Below are 24239 nucleotides of genomic sequence, written 5' to 3' on the forward strand. Positions count from 1 at the left end.
TATTTTTCAATTTACTTACTTAATTTTAACTTACTTAACTAATTTTACTTTTAAACACACTTTTTCATAATTTTTAATGGACTATTCAATAAATTATTCAATTCAATAATGTAAGTTACTGATGTCAGTTTAGTGTGGGAGGTGTAAAAACAGGATCATTATTATATCTTATGTACTATATCTTGCTGTCAAGATATTCAAGAACATAAGATATAGGTTTTTGAGAAATAGCATGAAACTTAAGACACAAAAACAAGAGTTATGAAAGTTGGGAGAGATAAGGAAAATTTAGAGTGTAGACCAAACAACCAAAAATTAATTAAGGTTAATGGGTAAGAACTAAAGGATTTGATCAAAAATTAGTAGCTTCAAAAATCAGAATTTTAAGAAAAATAAATGAAACTGACAGACTGAAGACCATTTCTTCAATCTCTCATGGGCTCTGGAGTAAGGAATATCCAATGAAATATCCCCACCACATACACACTAGTTTCACCATCAGATGGTATTAGGATATAGAAAGGATGAGAAATGGAGATTGGCTAAACAGATATTTGTTTTTAAAACAAATGATAATAGGCCCAGAGGCAGGTGTATCAATGATATCAAAATTAACAAGTCAATTTTTCTCAAAACGTTCTATAGGAATTGTTCATAACTTCAAAACCCATGCTAATAATTGTTTTTCAGTGATATCAAAAGCAATCATTATAAGAAAGAGTGCTTACTAAATCTAACATGAAACATGATAGCATGGAGGAAAATTGTAAATGGAGAGCTGATAGTCCAGAAGGACTTATTTGTACTCTCACATTGAGCTGTATACCCACTAGGTATAAAAGATTTACATGATGATGGTTTTTCTTGTGAACTCCTTGACAGGTTTAGGGAAGAAATAATCAGTTTTAATATGGTTAGAGAATGACAATACAGGTTAATAATATCCACCAAGATAAAAATATGATATACATATATCAAGACTCATACCAGGTGGATTGGAAAAACAATATAAATGTCAAAACAGATATTCTTCTTTGGCACATGCACATCTAGACTGAACATTAAAGCTAAAAGTTCTTCAAAGTGAAATGATGATTTTTGTTTGTCTGGACCACTTCATCATTAAGAGAGAAGGTCAATTCAGAGTAAGAACAATTTGTCTCCACATAGTAATGACAGAAGCACTGTAAATAAATTAAATGAATCTGATATTTTGATTAGGTCAACTAATGATGATATAGTGGGGCCAGCAGAGACATGGTGTCATCCAGCAATAGGGGATGAATTGCATTATGTAGACCACAATGCAATTCATCCTTTGGGGGGGGGAGAGTTGAAGGAAGTGGTGGGAGTCATGCTGCTTTTGATAAGCAGCATGACTCCCACCACTTATATCTGATAGCAAACTATACCAGGAGCCAGACCATGTTCAGATGGCCATTTAGAGTGATGACTTGCAGTAAAGGGAAGATGATAGGTATGTTACAGGACAAACAATTCTGAGGAGTATGATAAAAATCTTTTTAGGCAACTTGAATGGGTAGCCAAGTGATTGCTCCGTTATGACAGAATTTCAACTTATCTCTTATAGACTGCAAATTGTGGACTGCAATAGATCACGTGGAAACAGATTTTTGAGCCTTCTGGATGACTGATATTTATTCTAATGTGTCAGAGAAAGTACAAGGGGACTCTAATAACTTCAAACTTGGTTCTTGTCAAAGAACCAAACTGTAGCATCCAAAATTTGAAAGTACAAGATCCAAAAGCAGCTAGAGCCTATAATGTCATAAAATGGGTGGTATCCAGAGAGATTTCTGTGATCAATGGAAAAAGGTGAGGGCTTCAATTTCAAAAGAAGACACTATGGCACACTGAAGTACTGCTTGGGTTCCATTTATTCAAGAAACAGCTCTACTTGATATTGGATACAATATGAAGTAGAGCTGTCTTTTCTTTTGTACATTCTCTTCACTCTTAAGAAATGCATTTGTTCCTGCCAGAATAAAGGATTTATCCTGATAGGTACAAATGCATTTCTTAAGAGTGAAGAAGTTCCACAAAACAAAGCTGCCACAGCAGATGACAAGAGAGGTTAATGGTTTAACTGAGCAAAATAAAAAAGCACAGGATGGTTATAAACTATTGTGAGACACTGATTTACACTGATGAGTGTAAATCAGTGTAGGACGACCATGGCTTGTCGATGCTCAAGGTGAGCAAAGGCTCTCCCGAATGGTACATGGCAACAAAAGGGCGACTGTGGCTGCAACTCACCGGTAATTGTTATGCTGGAGACGGGAGTAATGCGCCACAACACACAGTACATTGAACCATAATGAAAATGGGGCTGTGCAGCCACAGGCTGTTCCAAGTGCCCATGCTAACCATAGTTCACCGGCGACAGTGCCTACAATGGGCATGCAAGCATCGAAACTGGAGCTTGAGTAACTGGAAGAAAGTCGTCTGGTCCAATAAATAATGTTTCCTGTTGCACCATGTGGACATGCCGGGTACACATGCGTTATGTACTTGGGGAAGTGATGGCGCCTGGATGCACCGTGGGACAAACACAAGCCGGTGGCGGTGGTGTCGTGCTGGGATACCCTGGGTCCAGTCATCCATGTGCCAGGAACTCTGATGTCTACCACCTACCTAAGCATTATTGCTGACCAGGTACACCCTTTCATGGCAATGGTCTTGCCTTCTGGCAGTGCGTCTTTCAGCAGGATCATGCGCTATGCCACACTGCCTGAATTGTTCAAGACTGGTTTGCGAAATATGAGGAAGACTTCCCTGTATTGCCCTGGCCTCCAAACTCACCAGATAACAATCCCATCGAGCATCTGTGGTTTGTGTTGGAACAGCAACTCTGATCAGAAGGAGTAACAGAAATAAGGAGCCAGGCTGCTGTAAATTAAATTGTAATAATCAAGATGAACAGTCAATTAGAAAAGCTACTGAAAGTAAGGGTTCAGGATGTTTTAATAAAATAATGGAAAGATTTTGATAAAAAAATAGAATTAAAAAATAAAATTTAAAATACACTACCTATGTATTTCTTTCCTGTAGGAGTGGATGACACACACACACACACACACACACACACACACACACACACACACACACACACACACACACACACACACACACACACACACACGTTTATCATTTTGTTTGGGATGTTAATTAGGTCATCAATAGACTCCAGTACCGCTCTCCCCTCAAAGACAGGAGATGTACTAATGTCTCCAAAATTCTGAAATCCACAAAGGAGTTGCAAGAAGCATGATCAGCAACTATAGATAAGAGTTTGACTTGGTACTCAACCATATAGTGATAGGAAGCCAGAGGTTTTTGCTACATCAGCCAAAGAAAGAAAGAAAAAATAACCAATAAAAATAAACAAAAAATGGAAATAAAAAAATAAAATATACAGGGTATCTCAAAAATACACGGCATAACTTCAGGAATGAGTTCCTCATATGTAGACAATAAAAATATTTTATATCAACATAGTTCTGGAAATGCTTGGTTTCCGAGTTTTGAAGGTCTGTCTATGACATTAACTGTTCACATCACCTTACAGTAATTGTTCAAAATGTTCACCTTCTGCCTGAATACCACTAGCAGAACATTACTCGCGCAGGGTAATCTGCTGGTGACAAGGCCTGTACCCGTTGCAGATGGTAAGGATACAGATGGTGTTCTCGCAACACTCTCCAAATAGTCAAACGTTGAACAGCTAGTTGAATTGCTATTCTGTGTGTGCTGATTCCAGGAGTGACATGCACAACATCCAAAATCTTCTCCTCTACTTCAGGAGTCGTAGATCTTGGTCGTCCTCTGTCAGCAGCACGAGGTGTAAAGGTCCAATGTTCACAAAGGCAGCGATGGATACCTTCAAACGTTTTCCTGTCTGGACATCTTCCTTCTGGGAACCTTTCACGGTACAAACGACGAGCCTCCAGAGCATTGCCGTCCGCCAAACCGCACATAAAGTGCATATCTGCTTACTCCTGATTTGAGTACATGGTTGGAATGGAAAACCACCAATTCTGTCAATACCTTGTGATGAAGGAAATCACCTGCGGGAGATAAGACATTTCGGCTAATAACTCGGGAACCAAGCATTCCCGGAACTATGTTGACATAAAATATTTTTATTGTCTACATATGAGGAACTCATTCCTGAAGTTATGCAATGTATTTTTGAGACACCCTGTGTGTGTGTGTGTGTGTGTGTGTGTGTGTGTGTGTGTGTGTGTGTGTGTGTGTGTGTGTGTGTGTATATATATATATATAAATATATATATATAAAAAAAAAAAAAACACGACCAATCCAGCTAACCTTTAAATTTACCCAAGCTGTCAGTCTCAAGTACCAATAGAAGTAACTTATTCCAGTAATTAACAACTCACTATCTAAAAAAAAAAAAAACTTCCTACAATCCAGTCTAAACCTCTTTCCCCATAATTTGAATTTGGCCTCCTAGTTCAGGAATCATTCATCCAGGGAAAATTTTGCCTTCATTCATTTTCAGAGTTTTTGGTGCACAACGAAACTATTTTGGGCAAAGTGAGCTAGTTTATATGATAATTATTGTGTATTATATCTGTATTTTCATGCCCTGGAGTCTGAAAACCCCAAACTCATGTGATGTAGGCTAATCTCTCCTACTCGGTTCAGCTCATATCTATCTCATTTCCAATTCTTCAATGTGATCTGCACCCAGACCTTTCTAAAAGGTGACAGGAGAATCCACTATAGGGCGGAGATTGGAGAAACCTCTAGTGCAGTCAGACAACTAACACTATACCAGCGGTTCCCAAACTACTGAGATTTACAGACCCGCTTCAAAAATCATAAGTTCGCAGACCCCTACACACACACACACAGGGTTGTTAAAATTAAAGTATCCCTATTTAGAGTGCTCTGGAGCGAGTTCTAAGGCTCATACTGAAGAGAAATTTGGACAACAGGTACAATAAAGAATGCGCTCGCCGTTTATTGGGGAAAAAAAAAATTACAATTTATCACTATATGGCGCTGTGGCAATACAAATCACTTGAACAGTGATACAATTGTTCAATGTGTCCTCGATTTTGGTCAACACCAAGTTTCCATTCGAAGAACAGCATTTTCTACAGCAGAACGTAACATGTCTGGATATCATCATTCTTCTCTTTCTTGGTGATTCCCTTTTGTCTCTCTCTCTCTCTCTCTCTCTCTCTCTCTCTCTCTCAGGGTGGCTAAGGAATTTTTTTTTTTTTTTGCTGGTGCAGCATAAGCCTTAGGCTTCCTTGCACCATATAGCTAATAATAATAATAATAATAAAAATGTCAACTGGAATAGCCAGCACATGATGTATAATGTTGTCCTTCAGATCTGCCATGGTTTGACATCCTTCCCGATACACTTGGTTCTTCAAAAAACCCCACAACCAGAAGTCGCATGAGGTGAGGTCCGGTGATTAATGAAGCTGTACTATCAGAACAGGGGCTTGGAGGGGAACAGGTATCCTGTGTGTTATCAGACACTCAGCCTAAAACACTGATGGATCCAATATCTCTCTATTACAGAAGATTTAGGAGAAGTCCGGTTGGCCTGCCTCCGTAAAATCCACTCATGCACACCTTCTCGATGGTAAGCCCTGTTACGTCACTTAGGTGGCAACGAATGTGTAGAGTAGTTCTCTTCAAGACGCCTGGTCAGCGTGAAGAGGAAAAGACCAAACCCTCCAGCATATGAGAGCACAACAATACAAATGGCCCTCAGTCCCCAGCAGCTTTCACTCTCCCTCTTATGGCAGCGAGAGGATCAGAGTGGAAGCAGAGAGTGCTAAGAATCTCTGGGTACGACCAGGCTGCCATGTATGGAAACTGAACTTGGCCTGTTATAACGTAAGATCACTCATTGGTGAAGACAGGATATTAGAGCTGGAAAAGGAATTAGAAAATGTGAATTGGAATATCATCGGTTTGGCTGAAACAAGAAGAAGAAATGAATCACATATAAGTTTATCAAGTGGAAATCTGCTGTACACCAATGGAAACAGTGAAAGAAGTGAAGGTGGAGTTGGGTTTCTGGTCCATAAAGATTTTAAAAACAACATTTTGGAATTCAAAAGTACATCACCAAGAGTGTCAAGACTAATACTCAAGGTTTCTAAGAGGTACAAGCTAAAGATTATAATGATTTATGCACCAACATCGAGCCATGATGATGAAGAGGTTGAAGAAATGTACACTGAAATTGAGAGTCTCCTAGATGAGAAGAAAATCCACTACACTATTATTATGGGAGACTTCAATGCTAAGGTTGGAAAAAGACAAAACAGCGCAGAAAGAGGAACTATAGGAAATTTTGGAATTGGTGAAAGAAATGAAAGAGGTGAAAGACTTGTGGAATTTGCAGAATCTCAAGGACTGTCAGTAATGAACACTTTTTTCAAGAAAAGGGTGAACAGAAAGTGGACATGGAAGAGTCCAAATGGATTAACTACTAATGAAATCGACTTCATCCTCACTAACAGAAGATATATTGTGAATGATGTTACCGTCCTGAATAAGGTAAATGTTGGAAGTGATCACAAAATGGTAAGATGTATACTTGATATAGATGTAGGAAAGGAAAGGAAACAACTGACTCGAGTAAATAATACAAAGGTCTTTGAGATAACAGAAGAGGAGAAAAAGCAGTATGTACTGGAACTTAAGAACAAGTTTGAGCTTCTGCAGAATGATGAGGACCAAGATATCGACGAGGAATATTACAACTTTTTGAAAGTGATAAAGCCCAAGAAACCTATAGGGAAAAAGAAATCCAAACAAGAAAAAATTAGTCAAAAAACACTTGTCATGATGAACCGAAGATGACAAATGAAAAGCAAGAAAAACACAGACAGGGAGAAAATTGAGTATACTGAGTTATGCAAAGCCATTAGAAAGAGACTCAGAGAGGACATAAGAAGATTTAACACAAGAAAAGTGGAACAAGCATTAAGGGAAAACAAAGGATTTAAATCAGCAGCCATGAGCAGTAATACAGAAAGACAAATGATACTGAAACTGAAGAATAGCGATGGTGTACTTATAAACAGCAGAGAAGGCATAATTCAAATAGCAGAAGACTATAGAGAATTATACAAGGAGCGAGGGAATGATACCAGCAGTGGGGAAGATGGATTGCAAAGTAGCAACACATACGACATACCCGATATTCTTCCTGATGAGGTAGAACATGCATTGAAGAAAATGAAGAATCGGAAAGCCCCGGGGGAAGATGAAGTTACTGTAGAGTTGTTAAAATTGGGAGGAAGAGACATAACACAAAAACTGGCAAGGCTCTTCACAAAGTGCATTAGAAAAGGTGACGCCCAAGCAATGGAATAATGCAATCATAGTTTTGCTGCATAAGAAAGGAGATAAATCAGGAATTGGAAATTATAGACCAATTAGCTTGTTATCCCACATCTACAAGTTGTTCACAAGGGTCATTACTAACAGATTAGAAAGAATACTTGATGAGAATCAACCGAAAAGAGCAAGCTGGCTTTAGGACAGGATTCTCAACTATGGATCACCTTCACGTAATATCACAGCTAATGGAGAAAGCAAATGAATATAAAACACCATTATGCCTGGCATTTGTGGATTATGAAAAGGCATTCGACTCCATACAGTATAAGGCAATGTTTCGGACACTGGAAAGACAAAGCATTGATACCCCATATATTATGATTTTGAAGAAAATATATGAGAGTGCTACCTCCTTCATTAGACTAGACAAAGACAGTAGGAAATTTAAAATTGAGAAAGGAATTCGACAAGGAGACACAATATCTCCGAAGCTGCTTACTGCTGCCCTTGAGGAAGCTTTCAGAAGATTAGACTGGTCGCAGAAAGGAGTCAACGTGAACGGAGAGTACCTAAACCATTTACGATTTGCTGATGACATTGTGGTCATAAGCCAGGATCCCAAAGAATTAGAGGAAAATCTTAATCAGTTATGCACAGCTAGTAAGGATTTTGGACTAAAGATGAATATGGCTAAAACAAAAGTAATGATGAACAAGTATACCACAGAAAAGGAAATAATGATTGAAGGAGCAGTAATTGAAAAGGTGGAGTCATATACTTATCTGGGACAAGGTATTAGCTGTAATAATGATAAATGGCTGGAAGTCAAGAGAAGAATAAATTTTGGATGGATAGCATTCAGGAAATATAGTCACATACTGAAGAGCAATATCCCAGTTTGTCTGAAACGTAAAATAATGAATCAATGTATACTCCCCACCATGACTTATGGAAGTGAAACTTGGGCACTCACCAAAAGAATGGAAGAGAAGCTAAGAACTACACAGCGAAGAATGGAACGAATTATATTGGGAATCAGACTGTTAGATAAGAAGAGAAACACATGGATTAGGCAACAAACTCAAGAAAAGGACATTCTAATCAAAACTAAAGAACTAAAATGGTCTTGGGCAGGATGCATTGCTCGAAGGCATGATGACAGATGGACTAAGAAAATAACAGAATGGTATCCAAGAGGAGCTAGAAGAAAACCTGGAAGACAAAGGCGGAGATGGATAGATGAAATTCATGAGTTTGTGGGTAGTGAATGGATGGCCAGTGCTCAAAACAGAAGGAACTGGAAAGTTGATGGAGAGGCCTTCATCCTGCAGTGGATTGAAAATGGCTGATGATGATGATGACTATCAGAACAGCAACAATGCAGCTGGAACTATCAGAGAATACCGGTGTCAGAAGTGCATAAGGACCCATGACTGTTTGTGCTGTCTGCAAAATGATTGCGAAATTTGAAGTGACAGGACATCTTGGTGTTCAACCAGATAGATGGTGAAAACGAGTGGACTCCTCTCGTGTTGAATATGTGGCTATGGCTGTCGTGGATTTATTAAGTCAATATCCATGTGGTAATGCAAGTGTGCCAGCTGTTTCTTGTGAAGTGGACATGCTGTATTCCACTGCAAGGTTAGTAATGCTTCAGGTGTTGTGGTACTATCCTTACAAGATGCACATGCTACAGCAGCTAAAGCATGGTGATGCAGATATTCGTTTAACATACGCACTTCAGCTTAAATGGACAAGTGAATACACACAGCTGTTGAATTTGGGCAACAGAAAACCCTCAAGTTATCGAAGAGGTCCTGTTGCATTCTCCAAAAGTGACAGTATGATGTAGTGTGGATTTATGGCCACATTCATGATTGAGCCATATTTTTTTGATCAGGTAATACTGACTGGACCCTGCACAGTGATATTATGAAATAATGGCAAATTTCGCAATACCAGAGCTGCAACAATGTGGGTGCCTTCAGGATACAATATTCATGCAAGATGGTGTGCCACCCCACATCCACCGTTGTTTCCAAAGATTGCTAAGACAACACTTTACAGACAAACTTTACAGCCATCTTGGCCGCTCTGATCACCAGACCTCACCCCATGCGACTTCTGGTTGTGAGGTTCTTTGAAGAACCAGGTGTATCGGAAAAAATGTCAAACTCGGGCAGATCTGAAGGACAGCATGAGATGTCATGTGCTGGCTATTCCAGTTGACACCTTACGTTCTACTGTAGAAAATGCTGTTCTTCGAATAGAGACTGTTGTTGACCAAAATGGAGGACACATTGAACAATTGTAGCGCTGTTCAAGTGATTTGTATTGCCATTGTGCCATAAAGTATGGCACAATGGCAATACAATTTTCTACAGCAGAACGTAACATGTCAACTGGAATAGCCAGCACATGATACTTTATGGCACAATGGCAATACAATTTTCTACAGCAGAACGTAACATGTCAACTGGAATAGCCAGCACATGATGTATAATGCTGTCCTTCAGATCTGCCATGGCCACATCTATTCGATCAATAAAGAATAGATGAGAGTCTCATCTATTCTTTATTGTACCTGTTGTCCAAATTTCTTTTCAGTACGAGCGTTAGAACTCACTCCAGAGTCCTGTAATAGGGATACTTTAATTTTAACAACCGGGTACATTTGTAAAACTAACGGCTCACAAGAAATAGGAATACAGAATAGTGAAAAGTAGAGGGAATATAGCAAAATAGTAAGGCTCAGGTAGGGGTCACAAATCCCATTCCAATTGACATTCTTCTGTAGTTGTATTTGCATTCTTTCTCTAGTGTCAACTGTAAACTGCATGCCTATCACAGTATTTTCTCCCTTTGTTCATAATTTTGGTTTTAACTTCATTATTATTGATTTTGTTAAATTTAGTATAAATTTATTCCTAATTTTCATTATTTATTTTCTTTTATTTTGATGCAACTTTTTAGAATATATTTTGCATCTGAAACAGGGGCACAATACTGTCATCTTTTCCTACAACCTTGATGGCTGACACCTTGAAGAAGGCAATGGGGTTAGTATTAGAATTAGCTGCACGGTGCAAGAAAGCCTATGGCTTATGCTGAACCAGCCAAAAAAAAAAAAAAAACCTAAATAAAACAATGATAAAAAAAAACAATAATAAATAATAATAATTAATAAAAGAAAAGGAAATTAAACCTATCATCCTATGCGCTTCCCTCACCCAAAGGTACTATCCAAATGTCCTTTGAATTTCTCAAAACTGTCAGCCTCTACCACCCATGTAGGCAAATTATTCCAGTAATTTATAACTTGCTGGTTAAAATAAAACTTCCTGCAGTCCAATCTAAACATTTCCCCCCGTACTTGAATTTATGTCCCCTAGTTCTAGCATCATTTATAATCTTGAAAATTTCGTCCTCATTCATTTTACTGATGCCTCTGAGAGCCTTAAACACCTCGATCAAATCTCCTCTAAGGTGTCTAGTTTCCAAACTCTGCAACCCACATATTCGAAGTCTTTCTTCATAAGGACGCCCTTTTGCCTTCTCACCAAGCGAGTTACCTGTTTATGTCCCCTAGTTCTAGCATCATTTATAATCTTGAAAATTTTGTACTCATTCATTTTACTGATGCCTCTGAGAGAGCCTTAAACACCTCGATCAAATCTCCTCTAAGGTGTCTAGTTTCCAAACTCTGCAACCCACATATTCGAAGTCTTTCTTCATAAGGACGCTCTTTTGCCGATCTCACCAAGCGAGTTACCTGTCTTCGCACCTTTTCAAGAAGCTCAATGTCTTACTTTAGGTGCGGTCTCCATACCTGAACACAGTATTCCAAGTGTGGTCTAACAAAAGCCTTATATAATGGGATTATCATGTCCCTATCTCTACTTGCAAAAGTTCGATAGGACACCATGGGCCTTCCTTGCAACCTGTTTACAATGCTCAGAGAATTTCATGTCTGACCATATTGTAACGCCCAAGTCCCTTTCCTCCAGTACTGGGTTTAGTTGAACTCCACCAAGTGAATAAGTTATTTTGGGATTACTGTTTCCCAGGTGTAATACTTTACACTTCGTTGGATTTAAAGCATAGCTGCCATTTTTCTGACCATTCCTGAAGTCTATCTAGGTCTTTCTGAAGAAGCTCAGCTTGACAGTGATTATTAACTACCCTACCAATTTTAACATCATCTGCAAATTTATACATCACGTCCTCTATCCCTTCATCGATATCGTTTATGAAAATTAAAAATAACAGTGGTCCTAATACTGATCCTTGGGGAACCCCACTTCTTACATCAACCCAATCTGAGGAATAGCCATTTATCACAACCCTCTGCCTCCTGCCCTGAAGCCATCCTGCTATCCATCTAAAGATTTTCCCAGTGATTCCAACCTGTTCCAGCTTATAAAGCAACCGCTCATGTGGCACTGAGTCAAAAGCTTTGCTGAAATCTAAATAAACAATGTCGAAATTATTCCCTAAATCCAGCTCGTGAGTGACCCTTTCGAAATAGCGAACCAGATTTGTTAAACATGATTTTCCCTTTACAAAACCATGCTGAGTATCCTTGAGAATTTCAATTCGATCCAAATGATCCTGAATTCCACCCTTGATCATTGCCTCCATGATTTTCCCTACCACTGAAGTCAGACTGACAGGTCGATAATTTCTCACTTCACTCTTAGAGCCACCGTTATGTATGGGAGATACATTGGCACTTTTCCAATCCAAGGGAATCTCCCCAGTCTAGTGATGCTCGCATAATTAGCCTCAATGGTTCAATGCACTCACTTGCCGCCTCCCTTAAGATTTTAGGGTATATTCCATCAACTCCAGGAGCCTTACTGGCCTGTATGCTCGAAAGTTTTTTCGTTAAATAATCTTGAGAAATTTCAATATCATTAATTACATATTTTTTAACTTCGCTCCCACAAATTCCCATTGCCACAAAAGGTTTTTCATTTGTAAATATCGATGCAAAATAACTGTTGAGTTCATCTGTAACGGCAGCTGGTGTATTTAATACTATCTCCTTTCCCTTACATAAAGGTCCAATCTGGTTTGTCCTTCTCTTCTTGGCATTTATATATGTGAAGAATTCCTTATTCCCCCCCCCCCTGCTCTGTTTGCTAGTGAGTTCTCATAAACTGCCTTTGCCTGTCAAAACTTTTCTGTGGCTGTATTACAGATCATTTTGTAGCTATTATTGGCTTCAGTACTTTTTATTGCTCTGTAACCTTTCCATGCCACCTTTTTCTGCTCAAGTAATGTGGCAACTTCACTATTCATCCAACTTGGAACCCTCATGGAGTGTTTTTTTAATGGTAAATACGCATTCAAGGCATCTGTGATTAATGTTTTAAAAGCATACCACAGTTCAATTGTATTCATTCTCTGCACGATATCTACCCAGTTAATAGTGGCCATGTAGTACCTTAAGGCATCGTAATTTTCTTTTCTGAAATTAAAACCCATTCCTTTGCCTTTTACTACTGCTATCTCTCTCTCTTCATCATCCACCGTAGAACTCCGTGATCACTTCCTGCTACTGGTTCCTCTACTGTCAGCCCTGTTATGTCATCTGATTCATGGATGATGATGAGGTCTAGGATATTCTTTTCTCTAATACTTTCCCTGACATGTTGATACAAATAACAGTCATCTAGTTGATTTAAAAATTTTGTTCCCCATGTCGAGTTTCCTTCCCATTTACTCCAATCAATTAGAGGCATATTGAAATCACCCATAAGACGTTGACACTTACTTGCCCATTTCATTTGCATGTAGAGGCTTTCGTCATAATCTCCACAATCACCTGGTCTGTAGATTACTCCTACTCGAATTATACCTTTGTTTCCAATTATCTCACAACATACAGATTCTGTACTAGCATGTGAAACTTCTGAATCCGGGAAAGCTATCATTGCACTCAGGCTGCTTCTGATAAGAAGCATTACCCCTCCACCCCTTCTATCTACCCTATCCTTCCTAAATACATTATACAAGCCATACCGAAACTCGTCATCCCCAATTTCCGGGTGGCACCCCGTATCCGTAAGCCCTATTATGTCTGCGTTACTTGTTTTAACCAGCAGTTCGAATTCACTCATTTTATTGACAACACTTCTAACATTACTATATAAACAATTAAGACTTACTGTTCTTGTATATTTAACAACCCTAACACAACCCTTGAAGTTTTTTAGGCTCAAGGGTTGTAAGTTATGTGATGATATTCTTTTCTAGTGTATTTGTATAATTTTTTTTTTTTAGTTTGACTAATTTCACTTCCTTATTCCTTTTATATTTATCACTCTTTTATTTCCCTTTCTCTCCATTACTTTTATCACTAAACTAGTATTTGTCATGGTCATTGGGTCTTTCTGATTATCAATGTCCATAGTTGTTGAACTTTTTCCTTATTTTTCTCTCCCTTTTCTTACCATTTTTTCTTACTTGCTTATTTCTCCTTTTTATATTTTGTATATATATTTAAGGAATTCCTGTGAGAACATAAGAAAAAAAAAAAAAAAAGAACTAAATGAGAGGGAAAAAATGTCAGTGGAAACACAATTTATTCTAAAATTAAACATGTCAAAAATAAATATAATTTATACCTAATTACCTGATTTGGTGTTGATCGCACCAGTATTTCATTTGCAGTTTTCTGATCAATTTCTTTCAAGAATTCTCTTGGAAAGACTTTCCTAAAAAATGTTCGATGATCATCTGTGATACCCTCTGGAAGCAAAGCAATTCTCTTTTGAGTCTCATCTAATAGATGGAGAAGAAATGAAAACAACATGACTGAAAAATCCATAATGGGTCTTGGCATAAAACAGTGGTCAAAAAGCACTTGTCAATAAAAATGTAAAATTCACTACAATGATCTATATGGTAGCTGCAGAATTCATACTGTCTCAATATAAATTTTAAAAAAGCATGACTTATTTTATTCAAGATAAAATAATTCTTGAAAATTATATTAAAAAATGTAAGAAGCCTTAAGTGGCATCTCCTGATGCTGCATCCCATCCATTTTAACAAACTCTGATTCAGTGTAATGAATGTGGAGAAGGTACAATTTCAGAGACACAGATTTCTGAGTGCTACCTTAAACAAAATAACAGATTTCAGAATAGAAGAAACATGCCATTTACACAACAGTCAAGATTCCCCAAGGAGAAGGTGAACTATATACACAACGGCCACACCACAACTTAGCTTTATCTCAATAATAAGGAAATACTAGATCATGTTCAAAGGTGCTGCTGCATCATCATCATCAGCCATTTTCAATCCACTGCAGGATCAAGGCCACTCCAGCAACTTTCCAGTTCCTTCTGTTTTCTGCAATGGCCATCCATTTACTACCTACAAACTCATGAATTTCATCTGTCCATCTTCGTCATTGTCTTCCAGGTTTTCTTCTAGTTCCTCTTGAGTACCATTCTGTTATTTTCTTAGTCCATCTGTCATCATGTCTTCGAGCAATGCATCCTGCCCAAGACCATTTTAGTTCTTTAGTTTTGATAAGAATGTCCTTTACTTGAGTTTGCTGTCTAATCCACATGTTTCTCTTCTTATCTAACAGTCTGATTCCCAATATAATTCGTTCCATTCTTCACTGTGTAGTTCTCAGCTTCTCTTCCATTCTTTTGGTGAGTGCCCAAGTTTCACTTCCATAAGTCATGGTAGGCAGTATACATTGGTTCATTATTTTACATTTCAGACAAATTGGGATATTGCTCCTTAGTATGCGACTATATTTCCTGAATGCTATCCATCCAAAATTTATTCTTCTCTTGACTTCCAGCCATTTATCATTATCACAGACAAATCATTATGATTTGTCCCAGATAAGTATATGACTCCAACATTTCAATTACTGCTCCTTCAATCATTATATCCCTTTCTGTGACATACTTGTTTATCATTACTTTTGTTTTAGTCATATTCATCTTTAGTCCAAAATCTTTACTAACTCTGCATAACTGCCTAAGATTTTCCTCTAATTCTTTAGGATCACGGCTTATGAGCACAGAGGTTTAAACATAGATTGTGGAATATGCCGAGAAGTACAGTTTATTAGCATTTAGTATTAGTAGAGGCATACGATGCAAGAAAGCAAGCTTATGCAGCATTTGCCAAAAAAAAACCCTCCGATTTCACCCCTCCCTTCGTTCCAAATACCTGTCCGGCTCAGCCTTAAATTTATTTAGGCTATCAACTTACACAACAAAAGATGGAAGTCTGTTCCACCAAGCAACTACCCACCGGCTAAAGGCAAACTTCTGCACATCTATCCAACAAATGTCTTTCCTCAATTTGAATTTATGCTCTCTCAGTCGATTATTCTGAGCAAGAGGAAGCATGCCATCAGCATTGAGCATGCTCAAACCATTCAAGGCTTTATACACCTCATTTGGCTGATAGATATTGTACACACCACACAGTCTGGATGGTATTCTTCACCACGTCTACAGCGAATCGTTTGTCTCCCATCAGTGCCATGCAGGTTGAATTTCTTCTTATCCGAGAAAAGAAACTGACTTCCACTGCTTGGGGTTCCATTTGACGTGTTCTTTACACCAAATTAATTGGGCCTTTTTCATTTTTTGTGTGAGGAGGAGCTTCTTTTTAGGACGACGGGCTACAAGTCCATTTTTTAAGAGGTGTCTTCTGACTGTTACTGCACTTGCTACCACTCCTGTATGTTTTTTCCATTCCCTTTTTCAGCTCAGACGAAGAAGCTTTACGGTTTCTAAAGCATAAGCACTTCGAAACGTGGTCCTATTTTGGCGTAGAGACTCACTTGTACCTGGTTCCTTTTTTCCTATCAGCAGAACCAGTATTCTTGAGTTTGGAAAGAAATCTACTCACTGTCAACTTATTACAAGACACTCTATAAGCAATATGACAGAAGAACATCCTTCCTCGCGTAAAGCAACAACAGCACTCTTTGTTTGTCGCGTAAACTGCACGAAAGTCGCCATCCTTACACAAGCAAGGAATGACTGCAACTCTTGCAGAGCGTGCTTATATAGCTGAAAGTAACAGCTGATGCAATATTATGTCATCATCTACATGTAGGGCTGCCAGATTTCTATGAGTGGATTAAAGAACTCAAAAATAATTAATGCTGCCACTCTCCAATTCTCACTCCACCCCCTCCCGCCACAAAAAAGAAATTTTGGAATGATTTTTTAGTTAATAATTAAACACTTTGTTTATATTTTTTAGATTTTGGTTTAAAAATTATAACTTTCATATTGACTATAAATATTTACAAATTTTAGTTTAATTTAGAATTTAAAATATTTAATGGTAAACCATGGCTTTCTATGGGGAAAGATATGGACTGATATATAAGGATAATGAACAAATGGATGATATAAAAAGCATGAATTGATCCAAATATTTTAATGTAAGTTTAGTGTCTTAATTGGCCTAAAGTAATTTTAGGTAAGTGAAAAAAAAAAAAAAAAAAAAAGAAAAAAAACGTACTGGTTTAATAGCTGGAAATCATTTAAGTTGAACATATTTTGTACTACTCCGAGCAGCCTTAAGAACTTTGGCATCATTTTTAATTTTCTCAGAAAAAATCTACATAATTATCTTTAAATTGAAGTAAATCATTAGTTCGCTTTTTATGAGTGAAACTGAATGTCTATTTTGCCCATCCCTCCACTTTTAGTTCACTACTCTAAAAATCCTTTCTGAATTTGCCAAAGTCCCCGGCACTGAAAAAACATACGAAATGACCTTGAAAATATTTGAAAGCTTAAAATCAACACTTTACAAAATTAAATGCCACTGACTCGAAGTTACTCAAACAAGTTTTAAATTTTTCAGAGGTTGACAGTTTCATAATTTGTTTTCAGTGCTGAAACCTCATCAAATAAATCATTCATATCCAACTTTAGTTTTTCTATTAATTTAAAATATTCTGCTGTTTCAACTAATGAGTCATAGTTAGGACAATCATTTTTAAAGCTTAATTTGCTGAATTTCAAAAAAGGGGTATTTTCATTAAAATTAAATTTCTTTCCTAAATATTTCAATGCAGCATTATAAAATGCTTTGGAATCATTTATTGCTGTTCTTTTAACTACAGGATCTAATTTCTGAAAATGCTGATGAACTTGATACCCAAAAAATTCTTGATCAAAATGATTCTTCAGTGAATTTTTTAGACCATTCATTACAGAAAAAATATCAGCAGCACACGTTTCATTCTTTTCAAGCTATTTTATTGCTTTGCAAATTATTTCGCCTCCTATGCCTGTGTGGAAATCTGCCACTGCCATTACGAGGCACAGGCATGGAAAAATGAAAATAAAGGACAAATTGCATTCTTTCTCGTTTCAATAAAGAACAAGGACAGTCCTTTGAAATAAAGGATGTCTGGCAACCCTGCCTACTTGTGTCAATCTTATTTGATGCAATCTGTAAGAAATTATGCCATATACTTAGGGGGTGATGCACTTTCTTTGAACACCAGTGTGTGTGTGTGTGTGTAATATAAAATCTTGAGTTTCAGCTGATAGATAAAAATAAAAATATAAATAAGTAAGGTATGATACATGCACCAAAATGCGCAAAGCAGTAGTAAAGGATGCAAAAGTTTATATATGTATGTAGGAATTGATAAGTCTGATAAAGTTTGATAAAGGTGTACAGATGGAAGTGAAAAATAAACAAAGTTCCAAGAACTAGAAGGGTGAGCATAGCAGAAATAAGAAGTAGTGTAGGTAGAGAATGGCAAAGCGCTAACGGAACTGAAATCATAATTACAGAGAATAAAGAAGGGACCGAAAATAATAAGAAGTACTTAATGCTTTGTATCCTATGACTTCAGTGCCTTCATCCGGGGTCAGCCACCGAAATCATGAGTTTTTGTGTATTTCTGTTTTTTTGCATCATATATCTGGTGAAATGTTGGATTAGGACTAATGGGTTTTCTTGGTAATCATAAGTGACAGAGTTTAGTCATTTGCTTCCACGAACCCAATTTTCCACGACATATTTTGTTCTCTTCATTTTATATTATGTTTAGTTTATCTCCAGATTCAGTAAGAATAATATCAGTCTGAAACTGTGCAATTTATTTTTATTATTAAGGAACCTGATTTTGCAGGAAAAAAAAAAAAAAAAGAGTCACAACAACAATCCAACATTATTTTAAAATATTACTTAATTTTTTTCCCACAAAATCTGCAGTAAAATATTGCTCCGAATATGCACACACATTGCACATCGTATGGAAAAGTGACAACTCAAAAAATGCGATTTTTTCAGAAGAGCAAAAACAAATAAAACCAGATAAGGTTTCATCTCAATTATGAGTGTTAATAATAGATTAGAAAAAAATTGCCAGCCTAATAGAGTGCAATAAACCTTTCTAACAGATTTGTGTTACCATGGTTGCCACAGAGGCCATACCATGATTATGATTTTGAGTTGTGTCACTTTTCTTTATTGTTATTTATTTGTTTTTTCAGATGTGACACTTTTAATATAGGAAAGGTATATAAAAATTAACATTTTGAAATAGTTTAGACAAAAATAGCATATTTTTTTAATTAATGAAAATATATTTTGAAATGAACAATGTAACAAAAACAAACAAAAATGTAATTTTTATTAAAAAAATACAATAATTCTCTTATTAATCAAAATAAGGTTTAAATGGTGATTAATAAAACAGTTCATAGCTTGTAGGGATATGATTTGTTTTAATCAGGTCCAGGATACCTGATTTTTTTTTTTTTTTTTTTTTATCTGAAACTTCTATGTTCTTGTTGTATGCTGATTTCATTTTGAGAGTTTTACCCTGCAACAACTGAAGTCTCTTGTTACTCGCAATTTTTTTTACAGTTCTCTTGCTTTCACCTAACTTTTCATTTTCACTGCCTTCCATCTTTGAGTTGTTCCCATAATGCTGACAAACATTTTTAAAATCAACGAAACTGTCATGGTATCTCAGTTACTCTATACGGATTCCTCGTTTCTTAATATGTTAATGTAACATACTGCCAAGGAATATAAATTGGTGCCTTCAATGCTTAATTTACCAATATTTCTATTACAGAATGCACATTATCCCTTTCATTTTGAGTATGTCCTGTAAGTAGGAACTTTTGAGTGATGGACTCAGCTTGAATACTCGACATAGATACAGCATGCATGTACATAGCACCAATTTTTTTTATGAAAACCCCAAACACGAGAGGTATTAGAACCTATAGTACTTAGTACTGTGCTTGGGTAGGAGGTTGAGAAGACGAAAGAAGATATTTGTTGACATTAGACTAATTTTCAGGAAATACATGAAGGAAGGTTGTTCCCAAAAATGGCAACTGAATGAATCAACAAGGAAGATGAAAAGTTGGTTCTGTGAGTTTGAAGTTGGACAATAAATGGATGTTGGCTGGTGGCAGCACGTGTTCGGACTGTTTTGACAGAGACAGCGGGAATTATAGAAGCCAATTCAGAAGAACAGTGCCCAGGGAAGTAACCATAGAAAAGGCATGCAGCAGAAATAGTATGTCTATGAGAGTGGAGAGACTCTGTTAGAGAGGAATCATTAATTAACCTAACTGCCCTCCTCTGAATGGAATCTAGAAGTTTGAGAGAGGTTTTGGGGGCACCACTCCAGATGTGGGAACAATATTCCTTGGTAGGGGGGATTTGCGATTTGTACAGAGTGAACAGCTGTTTGGAAGAAAAGTAATGCCGAAAGCAAAAGAGAAAACCAAGTTTTTTAGATGAAGAGGAAGCAATATTTGTAATGTGCTTATGCCAAGAGAGAGATTAGAAGTCAGGGTAATCCCCAAAAGAGATATATCATTTTGCTTGGAAATCGGAGTGTCACCAAAGATAAGCATAGGAGCAGAAGAATCCTTTTTTGCGAGATATAGGACAAGACTGAATTTTAGAAGGATTGAAATCAACTAAGTTGTCTTTGCCCCACTGGAGAATTACCTGGAGATTGGCATTTAAGGAAATGGTAGCAGATATTCAAGAAGTTGAAGCTGATTGAGTAGGGCAAGGTTTCTCAAAATGGAAAGTGGAATGAAATGTGCTATCACCGGCAAAACTATGGATAGGATTTCCAGTCAATGGAAGGTCATTAATACACAAGAGGAAAAGAGTGGGGGAAAGAACTGATGAACCTTGGGGGTACAGCAGCATTAGTGGAGAAGTTAGAAGACAGAGAGCCATCACTCTCAGTGAGCAACCAGAGAGAAAACTAGATAACCAATTACAAAAAACAGTTGGCAAACTATAAGATGGAAGCTTGTTTAGAAGACCTTTGTGCCAAACATGATCGATAGCCTTTGAGAAGTCAAGAGCAACTGCTTGTGCTTCAATTAACTTTTCCATTGAATTTTTCCATAAATGGGTAACATAAGCCAGAATATCACCAGTGGATTGACATTCAGAGAATCCATACTAGCAATCGTTGATCAGACAGAAGGTTTCTAGGTAGTTTAAGAGTTGTCAGTTAATTGATTTCTCCATTACTTGAGAAAGAATAGAAATAATTGCAATGGGACGATAATTGGATGGGAGGGATTTGTCACCCCTTTTAGGAATTAGCTGGATATGAGCAAATTTCTAAGCAGAAGGAAAAACACCTTTGGCGGCAAAGAACAGGAGTAAGTTCAGGAGCACAGGTTTTGAGAATAAGTGGAGAAATACCATCAGGACCTGGAGCTTTCTTATCATCAAGATTCCTCAAAATCCTTCTGACATCCTTTTGACGGAAGACCACAGGAAGCATTGAATGGAGCGTGTTGGGAATGGTGGGAGGTGTTTTTCCAAGATCATTAATATATGAGTTGGAAGAAAAATGGGATGCTAGCAGGTGAGCTTTATCGTTGGTTGAAGTGACAACAGAACCATCTGGTTTTGACAGAGGTGGGAGCAGAGATGGGCAAAAGTGGCAGCCAATAGCTTTGGCAAGAGACCAGAATGCTCGGCTACCATTAGGGCAAGAAGCAAATTATCTACTCTTAGCCTGTTCAAAATCTAGTTTGGACTGATCAATAACTGCTTTACAATTGTTGCAAGCTTTGGTGTAGGCAGAAAATGAAACTGAAGAATTGGAAACAAGCCAATTACAATATGAAAGGTTCTCTTCAACAGCCTTAGCACATTTATTGAAAAAACAAGGTTTTGATAAAGGACGAGATTTTAAAGTGGAGTGTGGAATAAAGGATTGCATTCCTACAAGAATAATTTCACTGAGATGATCTGAGCAAACACTGATATCAGAAGTTTTGAGACAATAATCTGACCAAGGAAAAGAAGGAAAAAAAATCTCACAGGTCATTCCATTTTGCATTCTTGTAATGCCAAACAATACTAGGTTGGGAACAGCCATGAGAAAAGAGCATTGGAGAAGAGACAATCACCAAGTTCATCTGAGGTGCCTAAAGGACCACTAATTTGAACGTGTACATAGAAGGGTTGTTTGTGAGAAAAAGATCAAGAGTATTGGCTGTATGGTTAGGATTATTCCGGTATTCTTGTAGGTAAATGGACAATCTGTGCAAGGCCATTAGTAATTGCAAAAGCCTCTGAGGCTTTTACAAACGTTAAAATCACCAAGGAAAATTACCTCACTGCTAGGAAAGTTTGATTGGAGAAAGTCAAAGATCTCCAAGTGATTAGTGGAGTTGGGTGAACAGTAGAGACAACAGATGAATTTGACACAATGAGGGAGAGAGACTTTATGCCAGAGAAGATCAAAGAGAGTAGATTCCAAATTTCCAAGTCTCTGACGGAATATCTGAATGGACATATGCACAAGTACCACCTTTGAGGCGAAAGGAATCATACAGCGAATAACTTGGGCATCTGAGATGAACAGTAGTTGAATCAACTGATAACTGAGATTCTGTCAGAAAAAGTACATGGGGTTTGGCAGACTGCAAGTGGAAATGGACATCATTGAGATTAGAACTGAGACCATGTATATTTGTGAATTGAACTAGGAAGTGTTTGGGAGGTTTAGATCTTTTTGCAGATAAGTTTGCTCCATTAGTTTGACAATTCTTGGTGTATTCAGTAGTAAGAAAAGCGGGAGGAATGCTGTATGAAGTAACGAAATTTTTGGATATGGCGTACACACAGTAAGAATATAGCCAGATCCTTGATATAACGTGGCCTCAACAATGCCCCCTGCATACACACTACTCAGACTCCCTCCAGTCACTATCTGGCAGAGTAGGGGTAGCAAGATTATACACTAGTTGATCCGGAAGCCTCCTAAAGAGTTACCAACAGGTTCGGTCCTGTGTACTAACTAGCAGCCAGCCTGCGAACACCATTTTAGAGCTGTACCCTAAAAATGTAAGGAAGATTTGATCTTGCCATGATGTTCATCATACCCTCAAAAATCATCAGTCATACTGCATGATGGAAGAGATGGGGAAGGGTTGACTGGAACTTAGCTCTGGAGACTAAACATGGGTTCCACCACTTCAAGCCTCCAATAAGCAAAGTGGTGGTATTGCACCGGTTGATGAGAGTCATCTACCACCTAGTATTGCCTGGGAACACAGAGGGGCGGCATTCCTCCATGTGGTGTGGGCGCCACACATCGACTTCTGCTTACGTTTGTTCACACCTGGGTGGTCACCCACAGTGTGCATGGAGGTTATACCCAGGATTACTAACAGTCCCACCATCGTGAAGGTGCAAGCAAAGGATTTGGCAGTCATAGACTGTCCGGACTTCGCCGAAATTGGGTCTACTTGACTTGAACGTCACCCGAATATCAGTTCGATCAGTATTTTAGACTCCCAGATAGCAAGTACAGCTTGTCTGGCATATCTGAGAGAATATCTGTGACACAGATATTCTCTCAGACAAGATCTGAGAATATCTTGTGGGGAACATCAAGGACCAAGTGGACTTAGTGGAAATGGAACACAACTACACTCTACTGGCTCAAAATTGGAGTTATAAATATGTAGTTTTTTCCAGGATATAGAGATCAAGCTTGTGCATCCTCCTATTATATTAACTTGAATTCGACAATTGAGTTTTTCACTTTTCCATACGACGTGCAATATGTAAATGTTTGAATTTTTATGTATAAGTTATTATCATTATTATCATTTTTAATTAAATAAATTGGTTTTTCTTCCAAGCTATTTAAAGGCTTTTTCTATTACCTTAATACAATGTATCAGAATTTATTTAATTTTACCTTATGTTCGATTATTGGAAAATTTTGCCAATCAGAAGAAATCTGACCTTATTTATTCCAGACAAATGACGCTCTACTGTACTACCACTTTTTGGCTTCTCACATTTCTTTTTTTGTGCTATATTTACTAAATCTATAACTAACTCTTCCTGAAAGCTTCTTACCTTTATATTTTTTCGTATGGCACTCTCATACACCACATAAGCATTGTACCAAGTATACATTATCACTAATTTGTGGATCACTTTATCTCCTTTCTTAGCATTGTGGCATAGAACACATTTGGTCCAACAGATCAACACTTGCCTTTCCTTTATTACATGCTAAAATAAGAAGTGGTTTTTGTTTGGCTTCTTAGTTTTTTTTTTTTTTTTTTTAACAACACACTTGTATAAACTTGTGAAAAAACACACAACGCAATATAATAGATAATACAGTGCACCACCGGCGGCATTCCTCCGTGTGGTGTGGGTGCCACACATTGACTCCTGCTTACGTTGGTTCACACCTGGGTGGTCACCCACAGTGTGCTTGTGCATGGAGGGTTATACCCAGGATTATTAACAGTCCCATTTGTCAAAACAACGATCTTGTTTTGACAAAAGCTTTAACAATACTGACAAACTTATTTCAACA

General features: G+C 37.5%; 1 protein-coding gene across 2 annotated transcripts in view; it reads right to left on the reverse strand.

Annotated features, from left to right (window-relative positions):
* Nucleotides 1-24239, reverse strand: part of LOC150081272 (sentrin-specific protease 6-like) — a 369847-nt gene that overhangs the window by 68723 nt on the left and 276885 nt on the right. For both annotated transcript variants that reach the window (XM_090379581.1, XM_090379580.1), the window contains one exon: nucleotides 14004-14152. In XM_090379581.1, coding sequence (XP_090235707.1) covers nucleotides 14004-14152 — 149 coding nt within the window. The remainder of the gene's footprint in view (nucleotides 1-14003; nucleotides 14153-24239) is intronic.

This window comes from Mastigoproctus giganteus, chromosome 8, assembly GCF_048544385.1.
Source record: "Mastigoproctus giganteus isolate SK-2022 chromosome 8, ASM4854438v1, whole genome shotgun sequence".
NCBI lineage: Eukaryota > Metazoa > Arthropoda > Arachnida > Uropygi > Thelyphonidae > Mastigoproctus > Mastigoproctus giganteus.